General features: G+C 45.6%; 11 protein-coding genes across 11 annotated transcripts; 7 read left to right on the plus strand and 4 right to left on the minus strand.

The window, feature by feature from the left end:
• Positions 1 to 416: 416 nt before the first annotated feature.
• On the plus strand, positions 417 to 2117 carry N7495_008932 (aspartate kinase; the record flags this gene model as incomplete). The annotated part of the gene is made up of 4 exons (XM_057211583.1): positions 417 to 529; positions 582 to 662; positions 713 to 1956; positions 2020 to 2117. The coding sequence occupies 4 exons, from the start codon at positions 417 to 419 to the stop codon at positions 2115 to 2117; spliced, it is 1536 nt and encodes a 511-aa protein (XP_057061126.1).
• A 1717-nt stretch (positions 2118 to 3834) lies between these two features.
• On the plus strand, positions 3835 to 5934 carry N7495_008933 (forkhead box transcription factor; the record flags this gene model as incomplete). The annotated part of the gene is made up of 1 exon (XM_057211584.1): positions 3835 to 5934. The coding sequence occupies one exon, from the start codon at positions 3835 to 3837 to the stop codon at positions 5932 to 5934; it is 2100 nt and encodes a 699-aa protein (XP_057061127.1).
• A 606-nt stretch (positions 5935 to 6540) lies between these two features.
• On the minus strand, positions 6541 to 7148 carry N7495_008934 (BUD31 family protein; the record flags this gene model as incomplete). Its single annotated transcript, XM_057211585.1, has 3 exons — positions 6541 to 6687; positions 6743 to 6891; positions 6977 to 7148. The coding sequence occupies 3 exons, from the start codon at positions 7146 to 7148 to the stop codon at positions 6541 to 6543; spliced, it is 468 nt and encodes a 155-aa protein (XP_057061128.1).
• A 244-nt stretch (positions 7149 to 7392) lies between these two features.
• On the plus strand, positions 7393 to 7730 carry N7495_008935 (Tim10/DDP family zinc finger protein; the record flags this gene model as incomplete). Its single annotated transcript, XM_057211586.1, has 2 exons — positions 7393 to 7492; positions 7561 to 7730. 2 exons carry the CDS (start codon positions 7393 to 7395, stop codon positions 7728 to 7730), a joined length of 270 nt encoding a protein of 89 aa, XP_057061129.1.
• A 679-nt stretch (positions 7731 to 8409) lies between these two features.
• Positions 8410 to 9317, minus strand: N7495_008936 (60S ribosomal protein uL23; the record flags this gene model as incomplete). The annotated part of the gene is made up of 4 exons (XM_057211587.1): positions 8410 to 8497; positions 8558 to 8844; positions 8927 to 8979; positions 9296 to 9317. 4 exons carry the CDS (start codon positions 9315 to 9317, stop codon positions 8410 to 8412), a joined length of 450 nt encoding a protein of 149 aa, XP_057061130.1.
• A 313-nt stretch (positions 9318 to 9630) lies between these two features.
• N7495_008937 (25S rRNA (adenine2142-N1)-methyltransferase) lies at positions 9631 to 10482 on the plus strand (the record flags this gene model as incomplete). The annotated part of the gene is made up of 1 exon (XM_057211588.1): positions 9631 to 10482. One exon carries the CDS (start codon positions 9631 to 9633, stop codon positions 10480 to 10482), a length of 852 nt encoding a protein of 283 aa, XP_057061131.1.
• A 1-nt stretch (position 10483) lies between these two features.
• On the minus strand, positions 10484 to 12573 carry N7495_008938 (putative transporter; the record flags this gene model as incomplete). The annotated part of the gene is made up of 5 exons (XM_057211589.1): positions 10484 to 10865; positions 10918 to 11182; positions 11234 to 11362; positions 11417 to 12346; positions 12498 to 12573. 5 exons carry the CDS (start codon positions 12571 to 12573, stop codon positions 10484 to 10486), a joined length of 1782 nt encoding a protein of 593 aa, XP_057061132.1.
• A 2356-nt stretch (positions 12574 to 14929) lies between these two features.
• N7495_008939 (uncharacterized protein) lies at positions 14930 to 15163 on the plus strand (the record flags this gene model as incomplete). Its single annotated transcript, XM_057211590.1, has 1 exon — positions 14930 to 15163. One exon carries the CDS (start codon positions 14930 to 14932, stop codon positions 15161 to 15163), a length of 234 nt encoding a protein of 77 aa, XP_057061133.1.
• Positions 15164 to 16492: 1329 nt separating this feature from the next.
• On the plus strand, positions 16493 to 18199 carry N7495_008940 (translation termination factor eRF1; the record flags this gene model as incomplete). The annotated part of the gene is made up of 5 exons (XM_057211591.1): positions 16493 to 16613; positions 16678 to 16727; positions 16788 to 17159; positions 17223 to 17979; positions 18063 to 18199. 5 exons carry the CDS (start codon positions 16493 to 16495, stop codon positions 18197 to 18199), a joined length of 1437 nt encoding a protein of 478 aa, XP_057061134.1.
• Positions 18200 to 18679: 480 nt separating this feature from the next.
• On the minus strand, positions 18680 to 19698 carry N7495_008941 (prephenate dehydratase PHA2; the record flags this gene model as incomplete). Its single annotated transcript, XM_057211592.1, has 2 exons — positions 18680 to 19552; positions 19639 to 19698. 2 exons carry the CDS (start codon positions 19696 to 19698, stop codon positions 18680 to 18682), a joined length of 933 nt encoding a protein of 310 aa, XP_057061135.1.
• Positions 19699 to 19938: 240 nt separating this feature from the next.
• Positions 19939 to 21026, plus strand: N7495_008942 (uncharacterized protein; the record flags this gene model as incomplete). Its single annotated transcript, XM_057211593.1, has 2 exons — positions 19939 to 20599; positions 20653 to 21026. 2 exons carry the CDS (start codon positions 19939 to 19941, stop codon positions 21024 to 21026), a joined length of 1035 nt encoding a protein of 344 aa, XP_057061136.1.
• Between the last annotated feature and the right edge of the window lie 73 nt (positions 21027 to 21099).

Below are 21099 nucleotides of genomic sequence, written 5' to 3' on the forward strand. Positions count from 1 at the left end.
GGAGTAGTTGACTAAGAAAACATGATATTCAGGTACAGTAAACACAGATCTTTGATTGGTCGGAACATGCCGTTCACAAAACTTTTCACCGCATTCGGCCTGAAGTACTTTCCATATCAAGTCACTAAAAGTTGTAGATACTAGAAACTCTGATATACGAATGAAGAAGTATAGAAAAATAGAAACATCATAAGATGAATTTTAGACAATAAATAGATGTAAATAGATGGCGTGATAGTGGACCGACTCCGACATCGTTCAAGCCTTAAAAATAGGGCGGAAATTTTAATTTTTAATTCAAGCAAGAAGAATTGAGTCATTGGGCGAAAAAAAAAGATAATGCCGCCCCTCCACTCCGCTTTCGCTCTTCCCCCTCCATCTTCTCATCCCTCCTCTATATCCCCTTGAATATAACCATGGCTCCTTCAAATCAGCTGCCCCAGGTGGCCCATACCAATTGGGTTGTACAGAAGTTTGGAGGTACAAGCGTAGGGAAATTTGCTCTCAACATTATTGAACAAGTCGTCCAGTACGCTTCCTTATACTTCTCCTCGTATGATCCAATTCTAATTTTCGACCAGACCTAGCCTCGTTAAAAATAGAGTGGCAGTTGTATGTTCAGCCAGAAGTAGTTCTACAAAGGCTGAAGGCACTACGAATCGGTGAGTACCGACTCGATGATGGATATCAAATTATGCTGACTCCCAAATAGTTTGCTGCGGGCAGCACGAGATGCCGAGAATCCTAATTCACAGGAATATCAATCTCTCATCGAAGCGGTTCGCCTGGAGCACGTCCAAGTCGCCCAGGAACAATTAAAATCGGTCGATGTCAAGGACAAAGTGATTCGGGATATTAATGGAGAGTGTGAACGGGTCATGAAAGTTCTCGAGGCGGCACAAACTCTCGGAGAGATTACCGTACGCTGTGTGGACAAGGTCGTCAGCGCAGGTGAAAAGCTCAGCTGCATGCTCATGGCAGCCTTCCTTCAGGATCGGGGAGTCGATTCACAGTATGTCGATCTCGCCGATGTCATTGATTTCCCGATTGGAAACCATGGTCTCGATCAGGACTTCTATAATAGCCTAGCGGCAGTACTAGGACAGAAGATTGCGGCGTGCGATGACCGAGTGCCTGTCGTGACCGGCTATTTTGGAACGATCCCGGGAGGTCTACTCGACCAAGTAGGCCGTGGGTACACTGATCTGTGTGCGGCTCTGGTCGCCGTCGGAACGCGCGCAGAGGAGCTTCAAGTTTGGAAGGAAGTGGATGGTATTTTCACTGCGGATCCCCGCAAGGTGCCCACTGCTCGTCTCCTCCCCACTATTACCCCGGCCGAGGCAGCGGAATTGACCTTTTATGGATCGGAGGTCATTCACCCATTCACCATGGAGCAGGTGATTCGCGCCAGGATTCCCATCCGCATCAAGAATGTCATGAACCCGAGAAATGCAGGAACCGTCATCTTCCCCGACTCGGCCGCTGAACTAGAGCGCACCACACCGGGGCATGATCCTCGCCTGTTCCGTCGAAGCCCCAGTCCATTGCAGACTCCGAAGCGACCTACCGCTGTGACCATCAAGCACAAGATATTGGTGATCAACGTGCACTCCAACAAGCGATCTCTGTCTCACGGGTTCTTTGCAGGCATCTTCTCTGTACTGGACAAGTGGAGACTGTCAATTGATCTGATCTCGACCAGTGAGGTTCACATGTCGATGGCGCTTCACTCTGAAATCCCTCTTCTAACGGGAAGACGGGACGAGTACCAAGTCATTGATGATGACCTGAAGGGGGCTTTGAGCGACCTGGGCAAGTACGGAGCGGTTGATATCATTCCTGACATGGCCATTCTCAGCTTGGTTGGGAGGCAGATGAAGAATATGATAGGGGTTGCGGGGCGCATGTTCACTACTCTGGGGGATAATAATGTGAACATTGAAATGATATCGCAAGGTAAGATTCACCCCTCACATTCTTTTGAAGTCCGAGTCTGATTATATATCCTTCTCCCTGCAGGTGCTAGCGAAATCAATATCTCATGCGTCATCGAAGAGAGAGATGCAGACCGAGCGCTCAACATTATACACACCAGCATGTTCACCTTTCTAGACTAGAGTTGACGTCTTCCGGGGGTATACCGGACCGTATTGCTCGAACCCCCCATATATTTCGGCCTATCAGTTGTTTTCAAGATTTGAAGATATCCCTTTTTTTTTTCGTCTTTTATTTAGAAAAAGTTGGCGTGCATTTCCGACACTTGGCCTCATTCTCAGGAGTCGAGAATGGCCTTGAGCGCTGTTTTCTTTTCCTTTTGATGCATGGACCTGGCGTTTCATATTATTTCCTCTCATGTTCGTCTCATGTTCGTCTCATGTTCATGCCACATATAGACTTTAAACCCTGTTTCATGATTGAAGCCCCGCTTTGATAGCTGCACTTCATAGTACATACATACTGCGTTATATAAATATCTGCAAGGTACTTTCTTATTTTATCTGCCATAACCAGATTATACCTAGGTAAATTATACGTAATTATTTATTGCTAATTGCTACTATTACTACAATTTACAATTAACTACTAAATGAAATCAATACTATCGAAATATTAACTACCAGTTAATCTAAATAAAGTCCATTCGATCTCGATCTTAACCGGGCCAATGGAAGGCATTGGGCAAGGGGGATCAAGGGGTCAAATCCGACACAACGATCGTCTCAGAGTCACATTTGACATACCAAAGGAAACTAGAGGAGAAACTAGAGGAGAAACTAGATGAGAAAGGAGATTTCAAGTATTAAGGATGAAGGATCGAAAAATAAGGTGAGATTTCCGTGCTAGAACTAAAGGGTACATTATATCCGAAATACTGGGCTGATACGTTTAAACCAACTTTAAATATAGATCTGGCTATAGGTAATCTCTACCTTATGATGATTATGTGGATCGACTAAAATCAAGGTCTTCAGTCTCCACTAGAACCACTTTTCATGCCGATCGAATGCCAGCAAGGGATTTCCTCCTTTTGTACTGTAACTTTACCTGGTACTGTCATATCCATACCGTATATTTGGTATTTATGGTTCCCACTTTATATACCAAAACGCGGTGACGCGTCTACATATAACAGTACCTTACATGTATCAATATCGGATCATACAATATCTCCCGTCAATTGATCTTACTATCAAATCTATCCTTCTTTCTCCCCCACTTCAAGGGCCCTGACCTTCTTTGATTAAAAAAAAAAACTCTTTGAATGAAAAAAACAGGGTAAGAAAGGAGGGGCATTGGAAAGACAAAAGGGAGTGAAATGCCAGGATCCCTCCTTTTCCTAGATCCTTTTAGCTCTCTTCCTTACACAACCCACTTCCCATCCTTCTTACTACCTAAGTCACCACTAGGTAGTTTGAGAAGTTAGATACAGGAGATTACGAACACGACCTCTACTCGTGGCATCTTTTCTTTTTTTTTCTCTTTTGAAACTATTCCCTCGTGGATGAATTCAACAGATTTGACTCGCCCAGACCAATTCTACAACAGTCTGGACTATTGCGGCCCAACGTGTTCTATCACATCAATACTATCAGCCTGAGGCTAAGAAGACTCCTCTTTCTATCATCTTATTGGTTCAACCAGATTTCTCTTTACGGAATCTCACCACTTGGGGCTGACGTTGTCTCCGTTCTACCCGACTTCGCGATTTGTCCCAATAATCAAAAAGAGAAAAGAGGGAAAGGAAAATAGAAAAAATATCAACAAAGTCGCGAAAGCGTTTCAGACGCGTCAGTGAATCTGTGCGACGTTCCTGCATCTTCCCATATCTAAACTATGGGATCAACGCGTCCGCCTTCCGGCGCGCATACTTCTCTGGCTCCATCGGCTTCGATTCTCAAGTCGCAACTTCAACCTTCACCGCTACCATTGCAGCCTATTGAAAACTCAATCCATCCATCATCCCGCCCGCACAGGCCATTACAAGGTGTTCCTAGTCAAGGTTCCCTTGGTCGCAAACTCGGTTTCGTTCCCATCTCTGCGCCTGCACCTCCCATGTTCACCGATTCACTGGCCAAGAAACCCGCCTTCAATATTCATTCCCACTCTTCTATGCCCCAGTCGGCATTATTCACCACCTTTTCCACTGTAAATCCAGACTCATCAAAGGAGAATCAACATCCTGAGGAAACTTCAAATGGAAGTTTCGCTGACTTCCCAGAACCCTCATATGAATCTAAGATCCCCATGAAGCGATCTCTCATGGAAGCTGCCCCTCTCAAGGAACGATTCATCAAGAAGCAAAAGTGCGAAGACGCGACAATGAGCCATATTCCAGAACCACATGCCATGCCTTCGGTAGAAGATGATGGCACCAAGCCACCCTACAGTTATGCGACATTGATCGGCATGTCCATTTTGCGCGCCCCAAGTCGTCGCCTGACCTTGGCGCAAATTTACAAGTGGATTTCAGATACATTCTGCTACTACAAGAACAGCGATCCTGGCTGGCAGAACAGTATTCGCCATAATCTCAGTCTCAACAAAGCCTTCATCAAACAGGAGCGACCCAAAGATGACCCAGGTAAGGGTAACTACTGGGCTATTGAAACAGGAATGGAACAGCAGTTCTTGAAGGACAAGCAAGTGCGACGCGCCACCATGTCAAGCCTACCCCTTCCTGCCGCTCCTCAGCGCGATCTTATTCCACAACCTCAGAGTGTCAGCACCACCTGGATGGTTCCACCACCTACTCACCAACAATCCACCCAACAACAATCTACCCACCAACAACCAACTCACCAACAAGCACCTCCCAAACCTCCTCCCCCAGTTGATCTATCATCAGATGCAACTCTGCCCGCTTCAGACCCTGCACTGCAGGACGATACTGACGAGGGTCCCCACACAACGGTCCCACATGCCGCACCACTCCGTTCATCACCTCCACAAACCATTCGATCCTCTCCACCCATTGCGCCACCTCGATTCACTCGTCAAGGAACACCTCCCACTCCTGGCCAAGTGGTCCCTACACCGGGACATCGTCCCCGCAAGCGCAAGACACTTGCTATGAATGACAGCGGGTACTTCTCATCTTTAGAGTCCTCCGCTATGAGACCAAACAAGGCCGGCCATATTCTCACTTCTGATCTTGATATTGAACCCCCGCGCATCAAGCGAGGTCGGGCTGAGGAGGAGATTGCGCGCATTCGAAGCTCATCCCATGATATGAGTCCTGGGCAGTCCACCATGCGCAAAGATCCATGCACCCTGGCCTGCTCTTCCCCACTTCGTGGCCAGTACGTCAGCATGTTGCCTCCGCCATTGACACCGGTGATCAAGTTCAAGAAGCCCGCCAAACCACCTCCATCCGTGTCTCCAAACACGAATCTGCGCAATCACCGCCGCAAAATCCAGCAGATGGTGAACTCGCCCATCAAGAACTTGGGTCTGACCGACGAGGATCTACCATGGAGCCCCGCATTCAATCTTCATGACGAGAACTATACTCCTCAAGATCATTTCCATACTAGCTTTGATGTCTTTGCCGACATCAGCGCAGATAACACCGTTTCCTACGGTTCTCCTGAGAAGCGGTCCGTCAAGCGCCAACGCATGAGCAGTGGAAGTATGGCCTTGTATGACGTTACCTCCAGCAATGTCAACACTAGGCTAGGTGTGCCATCGTTGACTCGCTCCAAGACATCCGTTTTCCCAGATTCGCCCTCGAAGATGTCGGGAGACGCCAGCCAAGAAGACTTCTTCTCCTTCCATCTCTTTGACGAAAGCAACGACAGCTCAGGCGAAGTGGATGGCGTTGATCTCCTACAAGGCTTCCAGAAGATTGGTGGCAAAAAGGATGACCTGATGAAGCCCAAGTCATTACATTCACGCCCGCATTTGAGCACCCGCAGCAATACTACTCTTTTCTGAATGGAGCAGAGTACCGTATTTTTGCCATTTGACTTATTTTTTTCATTTCATACTTGTTTCATCCTTATGTCTGTTTATTCTAACCCCGCGCTTACGACTCTGATTATTGACCATTTAAATTATGCCCCAGCTTGTCCTTTTTGCTTTTTGACCTGCGTTTATCGATTCCTTTTTGATTTTCTTCTGATTCTGCGTTTATGGAGGAGTTGGAACACGGATGTTACCAGCGATCTACTGGCCTATGCTTTCTCGGCGTTTTTTTTTTTTTTTTTTTTTTTTTTTTTGGCTACGCTGAAGCGGTTCTGACATTCCTTTTTACCGAGCCCACAATGGCCTGGATACGACCTTAATAACGACGCTAAGATGTACATGAACAAGCGACGGTTTTATGATTCGGGATACTTTATGGAGGGGACTTATCTTTTTACGGCTTGGGAACTGGATACGGAGGCGCTATTGATTAAAGTAGCAATTTGAAATCTGGATACTTTTGAAACGTTTGCTTTTGAAAAATGGGTATCTTTTTGATATGAAATACAAACCCGAACGCCCTCTGATCTTCTTGCTCCTCAGAACTGGAACCCTGCTGTCTTGTCTTAGAACTGACTAGTCACCACTGGCACAGCCAGAGCAACCGCAAGTAACGCACGCGAAATCAGGAGCTCCATCCTTGTCAGTGAAATGGTCCTTGCGCACGCGGCAGATGCACTTAGTACCACCCTTCATCTTCTTAACGCACTGAGTGCAGCAAAGCTAGATCCAAGTCAGCACTATCATCTAGAAAGTTTTAGTCAGATGAGCCTCATACCTGTTCATAGCCTTGCTTTTTCCAATAAGCGATCAAGCTCTGATCGGCATAACCTTTCTTAATCAGATAGTCATATAACTCTCTGGAAATAGGTTCGGCACCTGCCTCGACATCAGGCTTGTAGTAAAGCTCGTAAACGAATCGCGATTCTGTCTCATTCAAGTAAGTTAGTTCCTGGCGCATGTTGCAAAGGAAAGTTGGGAGAAGTCTGGCAGAGGGTAGAAATAAACGTACTTTTGTGGTTGACTTTCCACAGTTCCTTAAACCCCTCACACTTGCCTGCGTCTTTCTGCTGGTGTTGGAATTCGAGGATGGTATCCTCGATAGCAGAAAATCCATCAGGAGGGGCTTTGCGGGCAGCACGGCGTTCGGCGCCTGAGAGATCCGAGCGGCGGACGGGAGGCATGGTTGCTAGAATATCAATATGCAAGAGCGAAAACAAAAAAGAAAGGGGAGTTGAGATGAGTGAGAGGAGAGAAAGGTGGTGGAGAGAGTTGAAAGTAGGTAACGCGCCCCCGGCAGTTCAAAAGCGGTGTCTCTCTTTTTCACTCGATATACCGCCTACTATATTGGGTCGAAGCTGGAGCATCGAGCTTTGCGTCCAAAGGTTGAATCTATCCAATCCCGAAAATCCCTATCTATCATTCAAAATGGACACCAACATTGATCTCACCAAGCTCAATGAATCCGATAAGCAGGACCTGAACAAGATCCTAGCCAACGAGACTCAAAAAGCGACCATCCAGCAAGGTAAGTAAAAGCCGGTAGACCGGAATATGTGACAAATACAGGAAAACTGACAATAGTATATCTTAAAGTGGTCCACCAATTGAATGATGTATGCTGGAAGAAGTGCATCACCAGCAAGATCACATTCAATGGCCTAGACAGGACCGAAGAGGCCTGCGCCCAGAACTGTGTCGACCGCTGGATGGACACTCAGCTGAACATCCTGAAGCACCTTGAGAACCTGCGTGGCGGAAACTAAATAAAACCTCAACTCTTTCCATTTCCTCTACATCCTCCCTGACGGTGCTGGCGGTGAAAACCACATAGTCCGTCCTATCGCTGTGGCCACAAGGAAGGATATGATTCCTTTCTGGGTTGTGGATGTGGTACTTCATTCCTATTCGGGCTCTGGATTGCCAGTGTATACCTCTTTGAGGCTGGTTATGAATTTATAGATGGGTTGGGGTACCCGGTATGAGTACGAGTTGTCTGTATACTAGAGTCAAAGTAAATGAAATCTTTGCACACCCATTTCCATCCACTTAGAAGGGCCAAAATTACATTCAGCATCAAGCAATGAATCATTAACGCTATATGGAGTAGAAACAGTAGAATCACATTCAAGGATTGCCTTAGGGAGTGTATAGGTAGAGAGAAAAAGCATACACTTGAACATACCATGATAGATCGAAGAAAAGGTTTCAGGAATCTATCGGATCCTATTAACTCACAGATATCTACCAGATTACTAAACAGCTACAATCCAGACAAACAGTCTAATGAAATGGACCAGATCTTAGATCATGACAGAAAAGCTTATTTTTTGTAATCATTCAGCCCTCGTTGCTGCGGGTACAGCCAAGGCACTGGCTGGTATTTAGAATCACCGCGGTGGAAAACAAAGTTCGCCCAAACCCAAAGAAATCCATTTTCTACCCTTAGACAATAGCCAACTTGGTGGCAGCAATGTCGAGAGCATCGACATCAGCGGTTAGCCGAGCGAAAGCCTTCTTGGAACCATCGGGGCTAAAGAAATATAGTCAGTCGAGAGATCAACCGCAGTCTGACTTTGTTTTGGAAACATACCGGACGAGAGTGTTAACCTTGATGGTGTCAACGTCGTACAGCTGCTTAAGAGCACCCTTGATCTGGCGCTTGTTGGCCTTGACATCAACGATGAAGACGAGGGTGTTGTTCTCCTCAATCTTCTTCATGGCGCTCTCGGTGTTCAAGGGGTAGAGAACGATCTTGTGGGCGTCAAGAGCGGGCTGGCGGGGGATCGAGACACGGGGGTACTTGGGGGTCCGCGAGAGCTGGAGGGTCTTGGGACGGTGGAAGGTGGTCGAGGTGCGGACCTTGCGCGACTTGTGCAGCTATTTCCCGATATGTTAGTATGGAGTCCCACAAATATTATCCATTCAATCAATTCAAATTGATTTCTGGGTGAAAACATACGGAAGCGCCCTTCGCAACTGCCTTGGCGGCAGCATTAGCCCGGGAGGCGGTGCCTATATATAGAGACTGATTAGTCTCATGGTCTCTTGTGTGCGTTGTATTCTTTGATTTCGTGAAATTTGGAGATTTGCTGAGATTCCGGTGCAATCAATCAAGTTTTGGAGGGAAGGATGAAGTGATAATCCTGAATAGTCGAGCGTTGTAGAGAAAATGTGGTGTGTCGAGGCAATTGTCCAGTTCTTTTTTTCATGCAGGGAACAGTGTGGAAATTTTGAAGATTATCATTTCGTCGTCTCCCTCCGTTGTACTTGAACGATATCGCAAATTTCGCAGATATAATGAATGAAGTCCTAATGGCGATAGACATACCTTTCTTGGTTGTAGGGGCCATGGCTGTCGTCCGCTGTCGTGGTTATTGTCGCAGTGTCGTGAGTCGAACAATTTGGAGTTGGCTTCGTTAAGCGAAAACCCTACAGCTCTGTGGGTCAGGTGATTCATGACTCAGCTTAGTCATCTCCCGCATTTCGCGATTTGCCTTCAATCTTAGAATTTTCTAATATGAAATAAGAAAATAAAAAAAGAAAGGGATAAGAAAAGAGGAATTTTGGTATTTACAAGTTTTTTTCTACCGGAAAGATCAAGTTTCAAGTCATGTCAATCACATTATTCGCTTGAAGCCACATTATAACGCTACTTTCTCTAATATGGCACCCAAACGATCTAAACGGCCGGGTCTACTTTCCAAGGGTCGACCGCCTACTGCCAACTCCACCAAACATGCAGCTCTTTCTTCCAAAGCTACACGTACACTTATCCGCTCACACCACCAGCTCCTTAAGGCACGGACTCAGGCTTCACAGGCAGGTGACAAAGCCCGAGTGTGCAGCATTGATGCCCAAATTCAAGCCAATGGCGGATTGGAAAGTTATCAGATCGCCAGCAAACTAGGCCAATCGCTAGACCGTGGTGGTGATTCCAGCAAAAATCTTATTGATTGGATCAAGCCGCAGCTTAGCCAGTGGAAGGCATCTCTTCCGAAGCTGCGAGTTCTCGAGGTTGGAGCACTCAGCACAAAGAATGCCTGCTCCCGAACCCCAGCCTTGGACGTTACGCGGATCGATTTGAATTCTCAGGAACCAGGGATTCTGCAGCAAGATTTCATGGAAAGACCATTGCCAGCTTCTGAGGATGAACGTTTCAATCTAATCAGTCTATCCTTGGTGCTGAACTATGTGCCGGACGCCACAGGCCGGGGCGATATGTTAAAGCGCTGTGTCCAATTCTTAACATCTGAATCTTCAATTCAATTCACTCCTACTCTATTTCTCGTCCTGCCTTTGCCATGTGTCAATAACTCGCGCTATTTGACAGAAGAAAGGCTACTTGAAATCATGGCTAGCCTGGGTTTCCGTCTTGTGGAAAGCCGGAAAACCAACAAATTGATATATCAACTGTGGAACCATACGGGCGTTTCCGAGCCCAGATCTTTTAAGAAAGAGATGCTCAACCCCGGGCATACAAGGAACAACTTTGCTGTCATTCTGCGTGGTAGCTGAACTACCAGCTACTAGGTTCCTCCCCCGATATCAATTCCCTGGGCAAGAACGCCCAAATAGTTCCCACCGCCGCCAATATTGTGGATATGATTAGCAAAAACCAATCAAGAATGCGCTCCCGCCGACTGATCTGGTTCCCAAAGATCTTCAGATAAAATGCCAGGGGGAAGATGATGCAAATAGTGAAACACAAGAATGATCCCATGAAAGCCATGATCCTGTCAAATGCTGGAAATACCACAGATAAGACGACAATGAGAGCTATTGTGAAGACTCGGACGAATACTCGGATGAGATTGTCCACTTTTTCTCGCCCATCAGTGGATATATGTCCTGCTCCAACTCCGCAAAGAACTTCAAATGTGGCTACGAGAGGTCGAGCACTATTTCCTTTGTCAGCAAAGTATATCTGAACTGTCTTAGCACATTACTTACTTGAGAGGAACCTTTGTCAGAGGAATGATCGAGACAAAGATGATGATGCCCACAGACAAAAGCTGGGGATAGGAGTCATCCCTAAGGATGTTTGCTGTGATTTCATCACGAACGACGTCACCGAACATGACCCAGCCGATTATAGCCATGGAACAATCGAGAGAAAATGTGAAAATATATGTAGTCCAAAGACTCTTTCCATACTTGTGCGGGTGTCTCATGTCCCGATAGATATTGGGAAAGACGCCATGTCCGCCCCATGGTGCTGCGATTTTAATTAGATATACACGTGTTACCAAAGAAGACTTGTACTTACACATGATGAGACCAAAGCTCAGAGGAAGGGTAGCCCAGTTCTCAGGGAAAAGGAACGTATTGGCAGGTTGTCGAAGAGAACCCGGGGAATCGGGCTTGATTAACCCATCGACACAGATTATGATAACAACTTTTAATGGTCAATTGGTTTACCTCACGAGTTTGAAGATTGGTAGTCACTTACTAGATGTGCAAGATATTATCCCCAGGATACTAGTCACGCTAAGAAAACGAAGTGGGAGGAATTGCAAGGGGACTAGCACAATACCACAGACAATTTTCCATTCCAATATACTCAGGCCTGGAATCAAACTGTACAGGCTATCAGAGAATAGCACGACCAAAGCCACACAAGCGCCTAGGAGTTCCAGGCAGAAGAGGAAGCTGGTTACAAGACGAGCATGATGTCCAAAGCTAATATATGCCAGATCCGCATATGTGACAAGTGTCTTATCAACATTGAGGCACTTGGCTAGGATTTTGGCGGTATAAGAAGTCGTCACAGCAGAAAATATAAGGAATGACAATCCTAATAACCACCCAGCATGCTTCATTGCTAGAGGGAGACTCAAGAGACCAATACCAATTAGCACGTTGACTGAGTTAAAGACTGTTTGTGGCACAGTTGATTGTCCAACAATCATGTTCTCCTCTGTGCCATCTTCATGCTGAACATGTTTGAGAAGAAGAGGTTCGCGATCAGGATCTCCCACTACGTCTGCAACAATCTCTTGTTCCCTATGAAACTGAATGGCATGACGTCGAGTGGATTCGCTCATGCGCGACGCAACAGTGCCGTATGAAGTAGGGTAGCTCCTCTCCCAGGAAGAGGAGATCAAGCCAGTATTGAGCAGGCCACGTCTAGACCCTCCGTGGCGACTGAAGTTTTCATCGCCATCCTCACCGCCCGAATCCTCGGAAAGGAGAGGTCGATCTACATCCCAATCTCGGATCTGAGAAGAGGCTCTGGGAGTGTTATCGATTCCTGTAGCGATACCAAATTCGTCGTCGTCGTCTGCTTGTACGAACGAAGGGGGTCGTGGCAAGACTTCGGGGAAACCAGCAGCTCTCTGCCAAGAGCGGGCAAAGTTATCGATGCTGTTCACACCACCAGCTTGTCGCAAGCGGGTGAATGAAGAAGACCTTGTTCAGGGCAAAATGAGCAAATTGAAAAAAGAGTCAACTAAGCTAATACTAGTATAAATACCTTTGTCGGCCCCATGATTCTTCGTCGGGACTGCCTCCAAGACCGTAGTCGTACTCACGTGAAGCTGGGGAAATTCTCACGGAACCAAAGTTGGAATCATTATTTTCATGATCATATATATCGTCGGAAGTCATTCTGCTTCCCTTCAAACCTCAGATGAACGCTCCCACAAAAGCACAAGATGATGTTGAGAAGTTGTTGGAGGGGAATTTAAAATAGAAAAAGAAAAAAAAGCCTGAATTGAAGTGGAAGATAAGAACGAGATTGGAAATGGAGCTTTGAGCTTCGGTTTCTTTAGTGGGATCTTGTGGGGGTAGTTAAGCTCATCGCTGATAAGGGCAAAGTAGTCATGTTTTGGTAATAAGCATTTACTTATCTTGATTTTCGAGATTGTGAAACATGAGAAATATGGTTTCGGCATTTAATTATTCTCGTAGATAGATCTAGATTCAGATCCACAATAAGAGAAAAAAATAGTAAAATAAACTGGAGTGTTCTCCGTAATCAATATAAGTCAATCCATAGACCTTCTCCACAGCGGAATCCGATAACTACCATATCATAATATCATAAAATGCTGAAATAGATTATTAAAAACCATCTTATTAGGCCCCAGGGGGTATTAGATATTATATCAACTGTTATTTCCCTTCTCTTATTATTTGCATATTTTCCACGTCCTTTGAGAAGGGTAAGATTGAAAATCTTCCAAGGTTTCTTCTACTCATCTTCATTCAAGCTCACGACTTGGCTCGATATTCTATATCTTACCCAGGTATTCTACCAATATAATTCTCATGTCAACCAACCTTAGAAGTATTGGTTCAACCTTGTAGCCTTCCAACTGAACAAATTACTACGGAGTATAGGACCAGCATAATTTTTCAAAGCTGGTCAACTTTGTGAACTAGGCCGCCAGAACCCCAGGAAGTTGATAGTATCCTGGCTGTTGTGCATTCTATCTCATTTTCAAGGCTACTATGATTAATACTTTTGAGGTTTGAATATTTGAAGTATAGTAGAGCTACTTGTGGACTAGTCAATGGTCTAACCTTAGGGATTCGATTGTCATGAACATATCAAACAAATGACATACACTAGCCCATCCTGGGTAGATTTAGTCTGGGCTGACCAGATAAGTATGAAGATCTATGCTTTGTTCCATACTTTGTATATTGACTGCCATCGGGCATACATAGTGGACATAAGGGCGCAATGGATCTACTACATTTTTACTTGTCGCAACTTGAAATCTTCTTCTTTGCCCTAATACTTAGGTCGGTTTCTATTTATGACGGATAGGGCTATCCTATTTCAGGTGCCGCCACTTTTATGAGGTCAGGCTCAAGCTCACTGAGCTACTTATTACTATCATGTGAATCGTGATAGATCAGTGATCACTCGGTGTGTCACGGGGGCCTGGAGCATTCAGAACGCTTACCGCTGTACAACAGATGCAAAAGACTAGTAAGTAAACCTTCAGGATCAGAACAGGAGTCACGGTTGGTACCGTGACACTCAAACAACGTAGAATAACCCTAGAGTCTTCAGAAATAGCTCTCTTATAATTGTATTTACAAGAGAGATGAGTAGCGAGAGTTTGGTGTCTTATCAAATTCTGTCCAATTTTTGCCAACTTTCGGAGGTCAGAGGTTATCAATTCCCATGATCGGAGTAATAAATTGGCCATATCGCTTAGCATAGCATGCGTAAGAGATAATCCTCGAGAATCCATGGAAAGCAGCCATTTTGGGACACTAAAAGCGCGCGCAGTAGCAGTAGATGGATATTGAAAATCTTTTTCAAGCTTTAATAGCTAATAAGAGAGGTTCCTCTTGCTGTACCAACTTTTGAGACTTTTGAGATCGAATTGGCGGTATGGTTGGTGTTTAAAAAACATAGGTTGCTACAGAAGTGTTTTTATCAAACATGTTAGTTAAATAACACAACTATTTATTTAACTAAATAATTCCCTTAGTGATCTAGGAGCTTAGTAATCCTAAGGATAGTTAACTAAGTGGGGCTGATGTCACTTGCGTCGATCCTCCACACAATTAAGCTCCTTCCTTGTAACAATAACATCCAACTTCTTCAACCAAACCTGCTTTACTCAAAGCATGAAATCCTTCGAAAAGTCTCGTGCCAATCGAGACATTGGTGCTCAACCCTTAAACACTGTTGACCCTGAAATCTTTCTATCGAATGTTTCCACTACAAACTATGCTATTACTATGGCTCCTTGATAACTCCCATCCTTTCCTTAAGCTAGGCGGAGTCACCTCGAACCTTGGACACGCTCTTCTAAATCTCCTCGAAAGTAGGAACTGCCCTGCCCGGAAGGCCTCTATTCTCGGTAAAGGGATCATCGAGCTTAAGATACCCACAACCTAGCATAAGAGTGCTGTAGAGTGGCTCGATGAACAAATCTTTAAGTGGGTGGTCGCCGGCGACCTAATAGTAGCCGAGAGCTGGGAGCTCTCCACCATCATAATGACCCACGGAGGACATGTTGGAGACAAAAAAGAACCTGACTTTACTATGCGTCCTCGATCTCAACTTCCAAGTATAATCCCAGTTATGGCGCTCGAGGTCGGCTGGTCCCAGACCTATAGCAGCCTACATGCTAACGCAGTGTTCCTTCTAAAAGGCGGCAGCCTAACCGCAAACCGCTACATCCTCGTTAAGTACACCATCCGCCGTCAGGGTGTCCAGGCCGTACTTTGAAATTTGGGGAAAGAATATAGTTGGTCATGTCCACTGCCTTGACGACTGGGATGTTTTCCTCTCGCTCGCCCCTAAAACTACGCAAGTAAATAGGCCTCCGCTCTTCATCGTGAGAGGTGATCTCTTAAGTCCATATGTCGTTGGAGGCCGAAACGCCAACAATCAACTCGTTTTGGACTTGGGCCGTCTTCGTCAAATCTCCAGGGCCTACCTAGCAGCTACCGCGCTTTCTCCCAAGGCAGTATAGTCTTCGTCTTCTTCCAGTCGTCTTTTCTTGCTTTTTGATTTTAAGTCTCCTCGTTTATCCTTGAGGCTTTCCTTGATTGATATGTGGGTGCCTCACCTGTGGCGTTACCTTTTTTATATTTAATTCTTGAACTTTTACTCTAGCTGAGCATTCCATCTATTTAACAGCCATTACTTCTGCAATCTTTGGTCCAAACTCAGGGTTCCAACATTCAGCCACCCAGTTCGCTCAGTGAGTGAATCAGACCGCTCACTAAGTACTCACTGAGTGCTCCCGGAGTGTCACCTGATAGTTACTCACTGAGCAGATCGGGGAGCTTATATAATACATATTGATCAGGGCGCTCAGAGGCGTACTCAGTTCTACTCAGTGAGCAAAAGCAGCGAGGGGTGAGCACTAATACGGAAGGGAAACTCCAAGAACTGGCATACAAAACTCGGTACATACAGTAAGTAGTAATTAGTTATTTAAATAAATATTTAGTTAGTTAATTAGCAAAATGTACTCCGTACTCCGTACTTACTCGGATGGACACCCAAGCAATAAATAGTTCCATAAATATACTTACCTAACTATTTAAGTACGATAGTAGGTAGAATTTGTCCAAGTTCGTAGTATATCATGGATAGAATGTACTTCATAATCTCAGAAGTCATCATGACATTGATATTCTCATTGCAGAATATATATGTGCCTACATCAACATTTCGATTGCCACCATAAAATTTCTAAATTACCTTGAAAGTCCCGAGTACCCACTTAGCAGTACCATTTGGGCGGCAAATCAAGTTCTTGGTACACAACGCAGCGTCAAACGCTTACCTCAGCACACCGACCCCTCGACACCCCCACACGAGGAAATTTGCTGTCCGATTATCTACGTCAATCCTACAAGGTGTGTGTGCCCTACAGAGACCCCTTTATTTTTTCAAATCATTTCAACTCTCCTCTGTCAACTTTCAACTGACCTCCCCTTTCACCAGGTGTTAACAAGCCTTTCTTTTTTTTTGGGTCGCATTTTGACCGTTTAGGCGTCGACAGGCAAGGCCTCTTTATTTCGCTCTGGTTGAGCCTCGCCCAAAATGAGCAACCCTCAGTCGAATGAAGCCGAGAAAAACATCGAGATCTGGAAGGTAAACAAGCTTATCAAGCGCCTGGAATCCGCTCGTGGAAATGGAACTTCCATGATTTCGCTCATCATCCGTATGTTTCTCCTTCATTGTTCTCTGCTTCTCCATTGGATCGTTCAGTTAACAGCAGAATGTAGCGCCGAAGGATCAGATTTCTCGTGCAGCACGGATGTTGGCTGAAGAATACGTATGTCACCCCCTCTTCATATACACATTCCGAACATTCCATCTAACTGTGCCAATTTAGGGTACTGCGTCCAACATTAAGTCTCGTGTCAACCGTCTCTCCGTCTTGTCGGCTATCACATCCACCCAGCAGCGTCTCAAACTGTACAACAAGGTTCCCCCGAATGGCTTGGTCGTGTACTGTGGTGAAATCATTACCTCGGAAGGAAAGGAGCGCAAGATCAATATCGATTTCGAGCCCTTCAAGCCCATCAACACCTCCCTATACCTTTGTGACAACAAGTTCCATACTGAAGCCCTGAGTGAGTTGCTGGAGTCTGATCAAAAGTTCGGTTTCATCATCATGGACGGTAACGGTGCGCTCTTCGGTACACTGAGCGGTAACACCCGTGAAGTTCTTCAGCGACTTTCGGTAGATTTGCCCAAGAAGCACGTAGGTTTCTCTAATTTTTGACTCATTTCCGCTTCAATCGCTCATGTTTTTATTTGACTCTAGGGCCGTGGTGGTCAATCTGCTCTGCGTTTCGCCCGTCTCCGTGAGGAGAAGCGTCACAACTACGTGCGTAAGATTGCCGAGTTGGCTGTTCAGAACTACATCACCAACGACAAGGTTAACGTTGCTGGAATTGTCCTGGCTGGTTCCGCCGATTTCAAGAACGACCTTAACCAGTCCGATCTTTTCGACGGACGTCTGGCGGCCAAGGTCATCAAGGTTGTTGACGTGTCATATGGTGGTGACAATGGTTTCAACCAGGCTATTGAGCTCTCTGCAGAGACTCTGAGCAGCGTCAAGTTTATCCAGGAGAAGAAGCTTATTGGCACTTACTTCGATGAGATTAGTCAGGACACCGGCAAGATTTGCTACGGCGTCGATGACACTCTCAAGGCCCTTGAGCTTGGTGCCGCCGAAACCCTCATTGTTTATGAGAACCTGGATGTTACTCGATGGGTTCTTAAGGCCTCCTCCGGTACCGACGTTGTTCTCCACACCACCAAGGCCCAAGAACTCGACCGTGAGCAGTTCACTGACAAGGACACTGGAACTGAGATGGAGGTCATTGACTCTAGCTCCTTCCTTGAATGGCTCGCGGAGAACTACAAGGATTTCGGTGCCAACCTGGAGTTTGTTTCTGACCGGTCCAGCGAAGGTAACCAGTTCGTCAAGGGCTTTGGTGGTATCGGTGCCCTTCTCCGATACAAGGTGAACTTTGAACAGCTTGCCGATTACAGTGACGACGACGAGTTCTACGATGGTATGTTTCCTTTCTATGATTTTTATATATACCTTGAATTATACTGATTGTCATTTCAGATTGACGGCTGAGCGCCCTCGCAGAGAGCGAGGATGAATGGCCAGAAGCTCCCTCAATGAGTGTTCTGACGGCTCGCCACGTGAATCACGAAGGCGGCTCCAAGAATGAAATCCAGGCGTCCCCAAAGGTCTACGTGACCAGTCTGGTCCAAGCTTATTAAAGCACCTTGGAGGCGAGTGACAACCCTTTTCCTTCCAAGTTCAAGTTTTCTAATCTGTTCACAGATTCATCCCAGCTCCGTAAAATAGTCACCTCTGGTGAACAGGAGTTTTAAATTGCAATTTTATGGTTGGATGTGATTCTCTGCAACATATGATCACTCGTCACTAGCCAATACCGTGCTTCAAGCCGGATGGTGGGTTATCATTTCGCCCGTTTCAGAATATATTCTGTTTCTTCGCTTTCGATGTTGCATTATTTTCAGTCTAGAAAAGTCTTAGCCTTTTCCTTTTCCATTATTATAATCTGTATCTGGTAGATCTACAAAAATTGAAAATAAATGCTGTAGAATCTATTCAAATGACCCGAAATGCTCTGTGAATTTGGCTGATAACAGCTTGATCTATATATTTATGTGCCTTTTCTCTTCTCCCCCTTTCGTAAAATCATTCCAATGATTCGAATCAGCCAATATATACCCTTAGGCACTCTCACCAAGTTGGTCCTTCCAAGTTCCTAGATCCCGGCAGAACTCGGTGACCTTTTCAAGGTCAGATAGAGCCATTGTAACAGCATTCTTGTTCTCATCAGAGGGCGTTCTTCCACATTCCACGAAGAATATATATTGCCAAGCCCGCCTCAAGCTTGGTCGAGAGTTTATGCTCGTGAGATTCAAGCCATGAGCCTTGAAAATGAGTAGTACATTTGCCAATGCTCCGGGCGAAGAGTGATCGATCGCGAACGAGATCAATGACTTTTTCGTACTAGTTGGTACATTGGACTGGTCAAATACCAACTGGGCTGAACGACTCGCCTGGACATTCCTCAATATCAAGAAACGAGTGGTGTTGTCTGCTCGATCCTCAATATTTTCTTTGAGTACATCGGCTCCGTGGTATTCTGCTGCAAAGCGGCTGGCAATGGCTGCGCTTCGTTCTTCAGTTTCTTTTGCAACGATTTCACCGGCCTTGGACGTCGACGACACATCCTGTCTCTCGACGCCTTTGAAAGACTGTGAAAGAAATGTTTCACATTGACCCCAGGCCTGAGGGTGTGTATATAGCTTGGTGATTGAGCCATCGTACGAGGACCAACCGCCCGGGTATGTGCCTTTGCGGACTAACAGACAATGGTGTACAGTCAAGTAGTGTTCGCCGCAAACTTTGACACTATTGTACTGGTCCTCACGGTCCGCGAGAAGATCGAGGGTCTGGACGACGGAGCCATTGGTGGAATTCTCGAAGGGAATCACGGCATAATCCGCTTGTTGCTGTTGCACAGCAGCAAAAGCATCTGCAAACGAGACATAGGGAATTAACTTGGCCGAATTTTTGCTAAAGGCGGCGGTCGCAGCCTAATGCTCAAATTATCTCATTAGAACAAAGACATGAGATTGATTACTCCTAGCTTAGATGCTGTGGAGAATAATATATTTCTTACCTGGTGCGAAAATGACGCTGGTGGGCCGAGGAAGGCCACTTTTAGACCAATTGCGGCCATGATGGCAACTTGAATGGGTTTCTTTGTGGTTTTGGTACAGACAATGTCTCAGAAAGAAGGATTCTGGAATTTAACTCATCTTCTTCAGCTTATGCGTAGTATTTCCTGTAGATCCTATTCCCGAGCGGTGTGAGGTTAGCACAAACAAACAAACAAGGCAAACTTGCTACATCGTTCCGAGCTCGACGACCGAGGTTTTGCCTTGAACTTGGTATAGATACCGTATCTATGAATTCAAGTCTGATATCTCTGTTGGCGCAAAGAGTGAAATGTCGGGCTTATTCCTCACTCAGCAATCGCCTACAAATTGAGCTCACTGCTCGGAAGCTCCCACTGACTTATGATTACTTACATCCGCAGCCTTCACACCTTTTAAACCTGACTCTCCACGACCTTCTCCCCAAAACAAAGTCTCACGATGTGTCTTCTCTCTTACCTTCCATCACGAACCCTTCAAAGCTCCCAGTTGCACATCACTTGATCTACTTCCCACCCCAAGTGACTCTGTCGCAACTTCTCCCAGACGGCACAGATATTTTGCATACCCCCGGCGACCCTTTCAATCGGAGATTATGGGCAGGAGGGAACATCAGGCTCTCACAAAAAAGCCTTTTTCTCGATGGAAGCCGCGCAGTCTGCCTTGAGTCAATACGTAACGTGACAGTAAAAGGACTGGAAGGGGCCGAGAGAGTGATCGTGACCATTGAAAGACGCATGGGGACGGTACCCGAGGGAGAGACAGAAACTCAGACATGGAACCGGCTATGGCACGAAGACGAAGCACAGCCTAGAGAGTCATTTGTCATTGAGAATCGGGATCTCATATTTATGCGCAAAAAATTTGCGGAAGAAATTCAGTCAGACCAGGCGCAATTTGAGAAACCAAGTCGCATTGTCAAGCGTGAGATCTACAGATTGATATCTTCATGAGAAAGCGCTAACCTCATGAAAAAGCACCATCCGATGCTATATTTCGTCATAGTATTCTACCCACTGGAGCACTGCTCTTTCGCTTCTCAGCACTAACATTCAATGCCCATTCGATTCATCTGGATAAGAACTATACGCAAAACGAAGAAGGTTACCGGAATCTTCTCGTACATGGCCCATTGACATTGACATTGCTTTTGAGTGTGCTACAAAACCAACTCTACAGCCATGGTGTCCAGGTTGAGAGCTTTGAATATAGGAACTTAGCACCATTATTTGTGGAGGAGGAACTGACTGTTTGTGGAAAGCCCAAGAACGATAATAGTTGGGATGTGTGGATTGAGGGACCAAATGGTGGTCTAGCAGTTCGAGGCACTGCAAAGACTAAATGTCTTTGAATTGTATTCGACATGAGGCATGGATCTGCAGCGTGCATACTTATGGATGATAGCAATAAATCAATATCTCAAA

Source organism: Penicillium taxi (assembly GCF_028828555.1).
Source record: "Penicillium taxi strain IBT 34144 chromosome Unknown utg000005l_segment0_segment0, whole genome shotgun sequence".
NCBI classification, from domain to species: Eukaryota; Fungi; Ascomycota; class Eurotiomycetes; order Eurotiales; family Aspergillaceae; genus Penicillium; species Penicillium taxi.